This window comes from Sarcophilus harrisii, chromosome 2 (assembly GCF_902635505.1).
Source record: "Sarcophilus harrisii chromosome 2, mSarHar1.11, whole genome shotgun sequence".
NCBI lineage: Eukaryota > Metazoa > Chordata > Mammalia > Dasyuromorphia > Dasyuridae > Sarcophilus > Sarcophilus harrisii.
In genome coordinates this window covers 87,383,028-87,394,536 of record NC_045427.1, presented here as the reverse complement: position 1 = coordinate 87,394,536, position 11,509 = coordinate 87,383,028, and the positions used below count along the sequence as shown (strand labels likewise).

General features: G+C 45.1%; 1 protein-coding gene across 1 annotated transcript; it reads left to right on the top strand.

The window, feature by feature from the left end:
* Window positions 1-595: 595 nt before the first annotated feature.
* MCFD2 (multiple coagulation factor deficiency 2, ER cargo receptor complex subunit) lies at window positions 596-10,985 on the top strand. The gene is made up of 4 exons (XM_031950441.1): window positions 596-986; window positions 5,748-5,901; window positions 6,420-6,579; window positions 9,443-10,985. Exons 2-4 carry the CDS (start codon window positions 5,771-5,773, stop codon window positions 9,572-9,574), a joined length of 423 nt encoding a protein of 140 aa, XP_031806301.1. The 5' UTR covers window positions 596-986; window positions 5,748-5,770; the 3' UTR covers window positions 9,575-10,985.
* The last annotated feature ends 524 nt before the right edge of the window (window positions 10,986-11,509 follow it).

Genomic DNA, 11,509 nt, shown 5'->3' with positions numbered 1-11,509 from the left:
CAGTGGTAATCCGAGCCTTTATGCTCTCCCCAAAGAGATACTAATGGAGAGAAATTAACAAACTATTTAATGGCGCATCTTTTAAGTTTTTTGTCTATTCGCTCCAGATGGGAGACCCCCTGGGATGCTAAAAGTTCAATTACGAAACCGCAGAAGCTGGAGAGAGAAAGACAAGGCACGAGCCGGAACGACTGTTTTTAAAAATAAGTGCGAGGAAATAACCTCATGTACCTCTTAGTTTTCCGCCTCTACTGACCAAGTCCTTCTTTATTATACGCCACTCCGGCCATCCCTGGTTTACACTTACTCTAGCAATAGCTTTCCCCTCAGAGTTGTTTTCGTTTGCATTTCTCCAGTTATTCGCAGTTTAGAGCATTTTTCATACGCCTGTTGATAACATTGCGTATACTTTTATCACGTCAGCCTAGGGAGGCTCAGGTGAGATAGCCTCGGATGCAGTTCCGAGTCCGGCCACCGGGGGGCCCCCACCAGGCCAGGCTTTGTGGCGTGTTTTTGGTCGCTGGGCAACCGGCCCGCGCTCTCAGAGCCGTTGATGGGAATGTGGGGGCAAAGCCACATCGCGATCTCGGGGGTGGGGGCAGAGGGAGGAAGTTGGGCGGGGTGGGGAGAGCAGGGGCGGAAGGCCCCGCCCTCTGCCGGGACCCGATTACACGTGTAATGCTCAGAGAGTCGCCACAAGCCGGGCTTCGGGAAGTGGGAAGGCGGGGCGGAGCGGTTGCCAATGGGCGAGCGATAAGGGGCGCGCATGCGCCGGAAGGGAGTTCCCCCCGAAGGGGCGGAGCGGTAGGAGGAAGAAAACGGGGAAGCGGGATCAGGACGTCTGAGTCGGTGCCTGGTGGGCTCGGCGTTCGGGGTGGGGGGGTCTCGGCTCGCTGACCGCGGTCGGGGCCAGTGAGGGGGGGGGTGTCGGGGTCTCAGAACTTCCAAACCTTGGCCCGGAAGCGGCTCCCGGCGGAGTAACCGAGGTAACGGGACCCCGGGGCCGGAGGGAGTGGGACCCCGGGGTCGGGGAGGGAGGGTTTCGGGGGGCCTGGGCGGAGGCGGCCCCCGGGGAAGGCGGTGGGGCTTCAGGCGGAGCACTCCGGGGATCCCGGAAGCAGGCAAGGGTCTGGAACTGGGGGGCCCGGGGGTGGGGGGGGAAGGGTCTGGAGATCCGGGCGGGGAGAGGACGGGCATGGCGAGGGATCTGGGCACCCGGAGAACCTGAAAGCGTGCGGAGCCTTCGGGATCCCCGGGTGCGGCAGAGTTGGGGAACAGCGGGGAAGCTTCAGGTCGGTCCTGCCTGCGCGGCGGCGTTTGCAGCAGGGAGACCCCACAGTCCGTGCTGTGCCCCAGCAAACCTGCCGCAGCGGCGACCCGCTGCTAACCCGGGCATCGTCCGGCGGGGACTAAGGAAGGGGGCTCGCGCTTCTGAGAGCCGCGGTGGGAGGCGCTCCGCTTCTGTCTGGTGACCGGCCAAACCCACCAGCATATGCTTCCTCTCTCACCGTCGAGCAGGTGTGAAACGGGGTCCCCGGAGAATCCTGCCCCGAAGCGGGCCGCCGCCGGGGGCTCCGGCCAAGCCGTTCGTCATCTCTGTTGCCTCGGTTCTGTAAAACGAGGGGATGGGACTCTGGTCTCTTTCAGCTCCAAATGTGACAGACAGAACCGGACTGCGGGGCGTCGAGTCTGTCTTGGGCACCATGTCCACTGCAGGAAGCTGCTGATGGCTTGTGGTTGTGGGTAACCAGATGCTTATCCATGCCCATGGTACCCTGATGGGTCCCACTGGGTGGTCTCAAAGGTCCCTTCTCACGCTGTCCTTCGGGAGTGACAAAGCCGGGCTCCGCCAGCTTCCTGGGAGGACCGACGAATCCGTAAGGGCCTTCAAGCTGGAAGAGAGCCCCTGAAGGAGTCTAGGCCAGGCCCCTCATTTTAGGGATGAAAAACAGCTCTAGAAGGCCGTGACTTCAAGGTCTCGCAGATGGTACAGGGCAGAGATTGGACTCCACATCCAGTTTCTGGGAGGTCGCACCAGCTCCCTCCTTGGTTCAGTTCACCTTCCATTTCACCAAGTGTCCAGTGTATCTCCATCTTTAGGCGCTGTGAAAACCATGAGACAACCAAGAATTTCCCTCAGGATGTAAAATCTGCTAGAGGGAAAAAAGTAAAGTGTATGTGAAAAGTGGAAATGTGAATAATAATGCCTGATGTGTATGTAGCAGGAGAAGGAAATAGCAAATCCAGTATTTCACCAAGAGAGGTCACAAAGAGTGCCTGGATAGATAGACTGCAACAGTAACAAAAAGCACTTTAATATTTTCAAAGTGCTTTAATCCTCAAACCAATTCTGCAAGGCATAATCTCTATTTTATAAAATAGGAAACGGAGGCTTTTAGTGATTTGCTCAGACTCATAGATGAATTCTAGAGGCACAACTTGAGGTCAAGTCTTTAATGACCCTTGAATCCAACACTTTATACTATATGATACTTTAGACATTAGTACTTATCGAGTCATCCAAGGGGAAAGTTGTTGAAGGAAAAGGATAGGTTGGAAAGATCAAAGGACCTTAAACATCATCTGAATGGATCTTCTCGTTTTATGGATGGGGAAACTGAGGCCCATTGAGCTAAAGCACCTTGCCTGAGAGCACACCGGTTTGAGAAACTTGAGAAATCTACTGACTAGAGTTGGTGCTCTTTTCACCAAACCACACTGCTCCATGGTAGTTGAGATTTTAACATCTGACACTGAAGGTGACGAAGATGAGAAATGAAGACTGGGAGTGAAAATAGAGGCAGAGGTGCTGTAGCATGGTATAGAAGTAGGAAACTTGGTGGGACACAAAGTATGGTGGGGAAAGTAAAGGAAAAGGTTGGATAGGGAGAGAGGGGCCAAAATAAGAAGTATCTCAAATGACATAAGAACTTTATACTGAGAAACAATTCTCATTCTTTTAAGTCAGATGGCTTATTGTCTTTTCTCTAAACACAAATCAATAAATATTCATTGTACATTTACTGTGGCCATGACACTGTGGGAACTAGTATATTGCGGCCACAACATTGTGGGGTCTAGTATTTAATGTCTCAAGTTGGTGACTTTTTCTTGGATGGTATGGTAACTTACCATAGGAGTGATAGGTGCATCCACCTCTAGAGCTATCAGAAAAGTAAGTTCTATGCTGAGCCATTCATCACTTATATGTAATGGTGAGCTTGTCATTTTCTGGGGGAACACTGAAATATGGACATTAAGCTCCCATTGTTTATTAGGCTGTTTGTGGAGTAGAGAAAGCCCTTCATCTGGTTTGTTTGTTTTTTTTTATAGTAACTTTTTATTGACAGAACCCATGCCAGGGTAATTTTTTTACATTATCCCTTGCACTCACTCTTGTTCCGATTTTTTCCCTCCCACCCTCCACACCCTCCCCTAGATGGCAAGCAGTCCTATATATGTTGAATATGTCATAGTATATCCTAGATACAATGTATGTGTGCAGATTCAAACAGTTTTATTGTTGCACAGGGAGAATTGGATTCAGACATCTGGTTTGGTTTTAAAGGCAGAGGGTTTTTTTTTTTTCAGGTGAGCATTTTGAACTTGGAATATATTATTAGATTCTGACTGGCGACTCTCAGATTATCAGATCCAAGCCAGGGCATGACTCTGAGTGCTCTGTTTTCTCTTCCATTCAGTGGGTTTGTTTTTTGTTTCCAAGAGTTAGAAACTTTGGGTAAATGCTGCTTTCAGAGGGAGCTAACTAAGCAAGAGTATGCGAGAGGAATTGAGTCAAATACCCCCAGTGATTTTGGATTGTGGAATTGACAATATATGCACAAGTTGGAAATGTCTGTGAAGACCTGGCTTTCCTAACCTTTCCTCAGTGTTTCTCAGAAGTAGGAGACCTGACTTAGACTTTAGATAGTCATCTTAGTGTACTTAGTATATCACTCTTAATAGTGTTCTACAGTATGGCAGGGGCATGGTCACTGCTCAGAGTTGACTTTTGAAAGTTAGAATGGGGTTTCTGACTGTTCTCCAATTTGTAATTTTTTATTCATGTTCGTTTGTTTCAGTCAAGTCCGACTTTTGGTGACTCCATTTAGGCTTTTCTTGGCAAAGATACTGGAGTAGTTTGCCATTTCCTTCTCCAGCTCATTTTACAGATAAGGAATCTTGAGGCAAACAGAGTAAAGTGACTTGTGCAGGGTCACATTTAAAGTGAGTGTGAGGTTGCATTTAAATTCAGGTTTTCCTGTCTCCAGGCCCAGCACTCTCTCCACAGTGCCACCTGATCCGCCCTATTTTCTGTCCTAGTCAGATGGTAGTTAACACGGAAGCCTTTTATTCCACGTGGTACAGAATAGATTTCATCATGAAGAGTTTCTAGGTTCAGTGGGACTGGGGGGGGGGGGGGGGTAATGTGGCATTTGTGTATGCGTGTGCTGGATTGTCTACACCAGTATTTCACCACATATCCGTCCAAATGCTGAGTGGTGCTGCCAAGAATGATGACATTCCTCCAGTTTCCCCTCCTCTTTTGATTGATGACTTTGTTTTAACGTTTGTTATCTCCTTGAATATTTCCTTCACTCTCCATTGAGACTTCCTTATAACAAAGAAAACCCGTTCTGCAAAACTAACAAAGCAGGAAGTTTTTGGAGTGTCCACAGCACCCTGTGCCCTCATGCTCTTGCCCACCCCAACCAGCGAGCGGGGGTGTTCTTGGGAATCGAGGTGGCTCCGTTGAAATTAAGGGGAGCTTAAACTGCCTCTTGGTGTTTTTGTCTGGGCCACTGAAGTCCAGGACATGTCCAGTGTTTGTCCTGAGTTTCTGTAGCTTCATTCAAGTCATTCCTTGTTCATCTGAATTCCATTCTCACATCCGGCATAAGAATCTTCGCTTTGTTCCCATGCCATTCTCCAGTTACCTTGCTGTCAGTTTTTTAAGACCAGAAAGAGTGCTGCCCCGAATATTGTCTCAGCCTTAGGCCTTTCCAGGCTGTTATTGACCTCCTTGGACTCCATCTCCAGTTGCACCCAACTGTTCTTATGAGGATGGGGATGTAGTGAGCAGGTGACGATGCCCTTGTATTAAAGCTGCTGTTTGGAAAAGATGAGGAGCATCTAAGTTCTCCACCCTAGATCCCTCTACCCTCACCGTTGCTGAGTTGGGGGTATAGTGGGGAGATGGGGAGCAGCTTAAGGTACAGTCAGTGCTATAACCCAAAGGTTTGTGGACTAGAGCTGTCCCGAGACAGTCTGCCTCAGCAGAACCTGCAGCCTGCTTCTGGAAATCAACTTTGCACTGCCTGCTGTTAGCCTGTTTGATTGTGCATCCACTTGCTGTCTCCACACCAGATGGTTGATTCAGGGAAGCCCTGAGACTCTGGGCCTTTAATTGCCATGGACGGCCGCTCCTTGGCAATTCATCTTGTGCCAGGCCTCTGGGCTCATCCACCTCCCTAGCACTTATCCTTTCATATCTGCTGTGCCATTAGTTAGATCATCTCCGCAGCCAGGTGAGACAGGCAGGCCAGGGGCTCTTAGGCCTCATGTGACACAGTCTGAAGACACACTTGAGCTGGAAACAGACCTAGGAGGCCTCCCTGGAGCACTGTTTCCCTCCTCCCATGCCCAGCCTAGGGGGTCAGTTGCTGCTTTGAATCAGTGGGATCAGTGCCTGGGTTCTAGGTGAAATCCCTGCCTTTCTGGTCACCCTTTGTATTTTCTCCCATTAGACGCAGCCATAAGCTCCCCGAGGATGCTTAGTGCCACTCTTCTCTGCTGCCTCCTGGGGGCACTGGGCTTCCTGAGCACTGGGGCAGAAGAGCACGTGGACAGCCATGGCCATGGTGGTGTTCGCCTGGATAAGAACATGGTGCAGGACAAAGAGTACGTATTGTGAGGGCTGCTGGGCGCTGGAGAGCGTGTCTGCCGGCTGCAGCTGCACTTTTACCCAGAACATTTTTTCCTAAATCATATTCCAATCTCTGATTTTATTTGCTCCAAGCAGTAAATCCTGGGAGGTGGGTAAGTCATGATAGTTATTACCTACAGTGACATGGATGGGAAAACTGAGGCTCAGAGAAGTTAAGTGAGTGAGTAGTAGATCTGTGATTGGAGCCTCCATTTCTTGTCTCCTAATGTACCCCATATGTTTCCTTGGTGAATGGGAGATAATCTCAGAGGGTTGTTCATCCCTAAAACTTCTGGGGTAAGTCAGGTAACCAGAGCAGGCCTGACCTTTTACCCTGTACTTGTCTGCTGCCATTCCCCTTGGCTGCTCTAAGATAAGATGCCCGGCTTTAAGCCATGGTGGTAGTTGGGTCTGCCTTGTTCATGTGCTCCCGCCTTGTGGTCGGAACTGATGATGTCTAAACAAGGGTGTCAGCCTGATTGTTGGTTTTTAGGCACATCATGGAACACCTAGAGGGTGTCATTGAGAAATCTGAGTCGGAGATGTCTCCACAAGAGCTGCAGCTCCATTACTTCAAGATGCATGACTATGACGGCAATAATTTGTTGGACGGCTTAGAACTCGCCACTGCTATTTCTCATGTCCACAAGGAGGTGAGTGAGAATCCACACAGGATGCGGTGCCGTGTGAAAAGGTCCCTCGGGAATCCTGGGAATGACCTTCATGTGGGATGTTCTCATGAGGCCCTCATCTCTTCCTCAGGGAGAGACTCCTTGCCCTATAGCTTCTGCTTAGAGACTTGTGTTCAGTTCTGGACACTGCACCTGTGGCAGGACATTGATAAACATGAGAGATCTGGAAGAGAGCATCCCGGATAGAAAAGGGCCCGTGGCTCACATGTAAGAATTAGGGATGTTCATCCTGTGGCAGAGAAGATTCAGGGGAGATGTTATATTTGTCTCCAAGTGTTCAAAGAGCCTTCATGTACAAGAGGAATGAGATTTCTTCTGTTTTGTCCCAGATGGCAACCTATATATCTAGTAATGTTTGGGGCTGGCAAATCCAAATTAGGTGTCAGCAGACAGTAGTTCTGTCCTTCCTCTGCCATTTACCAGTCTCAAAGTTATCTACACCTCAGTTCCCTCATTCCATTCAACTCTTGTTCCTCCCAAGGAAAGGACCCCCTTAGCAGGGGTGTGTGTGGGTGTTGGGGAGGTCTCTTTAGAACAGGGAGGGGGACCTTGTACAGAAAGTGCTGGGGGAATCCTTTTTTCAAGCAGGGGCTACACTGGATGATCTTCAATTCCTTTCCACATCTGAAATTTTGTGATTTTCTTGTCACATCCCACAACCTGTTTTTCCTCTTCCTTGTTCCCTTGCCCTATAGAGAATTTATTTTTTTAAAATGCCCTATAGAGGACAGAGAATTATTTTTTTTAAACTAATACATAACAATGTAATGTACCTTTTGAATAGCTCCTTTCAGAAAAAAAAGTGGTCTGAAAGTGGAATAAATAGGCTGACAAGGCTCACATGATGGCGTGGGTTTTGCTAAATCTTTCATTCCCAATCATTGCCACAGATAATTGGTTTTAAATGCCTTTTTAAAAAAATTAGAAAATTCAAAATCAGCCTATGGGAATTTCTTAACACTGAAGAATTCTAAAATATCAAGAAGGAAAGACCCTTAGAGATCATCTAGTTGAGCCTTTTTTTGTTTTATAGAGGAGTCACATTGTGGGGGGAGGAGTCACATTTTCAGGACCAGCATAGTACTTGTTTGTGCATAATGTAGGTGTTTAACATATGCCTGTTGAATGGAATGAGGGAACTGAGATGTGGAAAACTTTGAGACTGGCAAATGGCAGAGGAAGGACAGAACCTTTGTCTGCCAACACCTAAGTTGGATTTGCCAGCCCCAAACATTACTAGATATATAGCCCTACAAAGAAGAGATTCTAAACTGTTTTTCATTAACAACTCAGGCTGCAAACACTTATGAGAACCTACTTTATTCTCTTCCCATACCTAGAAGCTATTGGAAATTCAAATATGTATGGTTTCTGACCTTGGAGGATTTGAAATCTAATTAGGGAGTAAGAAGTAGCCGTATAAAGAAGGTAATTAATAATTTAAGGCTATGTGTGTTACAGTGTCAGATGAGTAGTATAAATCACATATGCCATAGAATCTTAGAGGAGGGGGATGATGATAGAATAAGCTGGGAAAAACTATTTGGAGGATGTGGGGTTTGTTTTAGATCTCCATAGATGGGCAGAATTTGGAGAATAAAGAATATATTCCATTCAAGCAGAATGATGTGTGTAACAAAGTGTGGAGGCAAGAAAGTACAAGGTAGATTTTGTAGGATCGGGGGATTTCTGTAATGGAAAGATAAACTGGGACTAGATTCTGATTACCAGGCTTAAGGAATTGAATTATTTATTGTGTTGGTGATGAGAAGCCTTGAAGGCTTTTGACCAAGGAGATGGCTCCCCCAAGCAGTGTTTTAAGAAGATAGGGCTAAACTGGGAGTCAGGAGGATGGACTGGAGGCACTAAGACTGATTAGGCTTTTGCACCAGTTCAAGGATTTGGGTATTGGCTGGGCAGTGAGTTAGGGCTGGGACTAATAGAAATGGAAAGATGGCATTGCTATAGGAAGTATTTCAAAGGAAGACTTCACGGGGCTTGTAAACAGTGACCCACTGTGAACTAATTAGAGAAGTATTGGGAACAAATTCTGTATTAAACATCATTCAGGTTTTCTCTGATGCCTCTTGGCTCTCGACCATAATCTTGTTCCTCTTTCCCCCATGGCTCCCTGGTTTCTATTATCCTTAAGTGAAGCGGGCTTCTGGGATGGGTCACTGTGGTATCCATACCAAACTTGCCCTGATCTCCTCTTACTTGGGCTCTTCCTTGTGAGTTGTTTCCCCAGTAATCGGCATGGATTTTGTGTGATCATTCACCCCCCCCCTCCACCTCTGGACCCTTGCAACAGCCCTTAGACCAGAGCAATAGGCTGGGTTTGTGGGGATAATAGGGCAGAGCTTATATTATCTCAGAAGTTTTCTGAAATGATGGCTTGTTTAGGCTAGCATTGCTTTCTTCATCAGTAACTGATAATTCTGAATTGTATCTAAGAACTATTTTTGTCAAATGAGGGTCAAAGAGGATAGAGAGCCATTCTTGATGGATAAGGCGGAAAGGGAGAGGAGGGGGCTGTCAAGAAAAACTTCTAAGTTTTGCTTCTGAACATCATTTTTCTTTTCATTATCCTGACAGCCATCTAATCCAATATCTGATGAATTGTTCTGCTAATTCCCTACATTGCTGAAATCACACAAATTGATACAATAAATGATTAAGTGGAGTCTGGTTACTACATGGTTTTTTCTCCTAATCCACCTGGGTCCTGGGGCCATTTTAATGTGCTTCTTGGCGTATTTGGGACTGACCTCTGTTAGCATTAGCTTTTGTGTGTCTCATTATTTTATCCCTGATTGTTTCATAGGAAGGAGGAGAGCAGGCTCCAACCATGAAGGAAGAAGAACTGATGAATTTGATAGATGGTGTTTTAAAGGATGATGACAAGAACAATGATGGCTACATTGACTATGCCGAATTTGCAAAATCACTGGAATAAAAATCCTTCGACTGCCTGCTAGTTATATGGAAATGTGACCCAGTATAATGTGATCGAATGCTTGCTGTATTACAGAGTAGTTGTGCTTTTCCAACTTCAGTGCTGCAGGATGAGACCTTGTAGCAGCTTGTTACTTTGGAGTGAAAATAAAGTTTTGGGCAGACCTGACTCAGAAATGATGGAAATGCATTCCACTCCTGAATTAATGTTTAACTTCTTAACAGACAGGCACTTTTTGAGAGTGAGATATATCATTGAGGTGTGGGTGCTTAGCATCTCAGTTTTGGATGTAGGTTACTACCTGACTCTTGGTTTTAATAATAGTATTAGTACATCTTCAAATGAATACTACTTTCATGTGGCCAGGGAAACTTCATGTGACCTAGGAAATAATTGGTGTCCCAATCATATAATCTCAGCTGAACATTTATCAACCCCATAGGTCCTTGTGTAATCAGTGTTCTTTCTAGTTTGCCCTGCACAGATAATTGCTTGCTGTGGGCAGGCGGCTATTTGCTGTTTATAGCTACAAACATTAGAAAGGAAGGTTTGCCAAATACTGAACTCAACTCTCAGTAGAGCTTGTTGATAAAAACAGTTTTGACTTGGGTCTATATAAAAACCCCTATGTTGACCTCAGCATTTAAGCTTTTCAGTCTTTCAATATTTTGCAGGACTACTGCCACATCTCTATACTTTTATTTTTGTTATTTTTAATACCATGTTCAACCTAGGTTAGGCCTTGAATGAATGTAATGAGGTTCTTTACTCCAGATGATGTAAAAAATGTTAACTTTCTTAATGTTTGTATTTAACATTAATTTCTGGAGTTCCATTTTATGGTCTATGAGTAATAGGTGGGATGTAAAAAAAAAAAAAAAATACCCAGTCAGGGTACATAAAATACAGTTTTAGATAATCTAACCTGCGTCAGAATGATAATGCTGCCAGTTAAGGGTTGATGAGACACCTTAACATTCAAACTAGGTGATTTCAGAAGGAAAGCTGTTTAAATGAGCTCTCCTAGTCAAGAGAATACTTGAATTCTTTCATCAGTACTAAAGTCCTTTGAACTTTGTAGACTCAACAGTATTTGAAAACTAAGACAGGAAGACACTGAGACAATGTCTCAGTACTACTTTGGATGTCATTGATATATGACATTAGAAAACCTGAAAAGATGTCATTATTACAACTAATAGGAAAAGAACTGTGCTCTAAGATGTTCAAAGACCTATTTTCTGTATTAAAGTATTCTTAAAAGAAAACAATGTATTTGTAAAAATGGTTTCCTGTGTCACGTGTGCAATCAGAGCTATGTTGTAAACTATTCTTGTAATATCTAGTTATTTTGAAAGATTTGTATAATGGATTATTCTGGATATACGAGTAATAAAGATGATGAAATTGAGTAACTGGAGAGTGGAAGATTTCTTGAATGCATACTTTTTGCTCCTTTTAATCGGTTAATTTTTATCATTTATCTTATTAAGGGGTATATCATAGAGTAGTAGAGTATTGGGTTTAGAGTCAAAAGGCCTGGATTCATATTTCAACTCTGAAATGTACTATGTCTGTTGTCCTAAAGTCCTTTTCTTGAATGTCCTTTTCTTCATCTGTAAAATGGGAGTAATATCAGTTCACTTCTCTAGTTGTTGAAAGAAAATATGTGAGTGATCCTTAAAGAACTAATCCATCCCCAGATCTAGTTATGTACAATTAGCCCTAGACCAGGGTGCTTTCTCAAATGGAGCTCTCAATTGCCATTCAAGGGCTGTATAAACTTCATAGACCTTGGATTTTTCACTTTGGAGGTCATTTTCCATTTTTAGTCTTTTTTTCTTAGCAATTAAGTGACTTTTTGGTGCTTGCTTCACTGGCCAAGCAAAGCATATTACGACATTTCCAAGAGCAGAATGCAAAAATTTTTCACCC

What these genes read in the sequence shown, in the direction of transcription:
- MCFD2 (XM_031950441.1), top strand. Translation starts at nt 5,771, where the DNA reads ATGCTTAGTGCCACTCTTCTCTGCTGCCTCCTGGGGGCACTGGGCTTC. An exon ending in AACATGGTGCAGGACAAAGA is followed by an intron (nt 5,902 to 6,419) that starts GTACGTATTGTG and finishes GTTGGTTTTTAG; the next exon opens with GCACATCATGGAACACCTAG. An exon ending in TTTCTCATGTCCACAAGGAG is followed by an intron (nt 6,580 to 9,442) that starts GTGAGTGAGAAT and finishes ATTGTTTCATAG; the next exon opens with GAAGGAGGAGAGCAGGCTCC.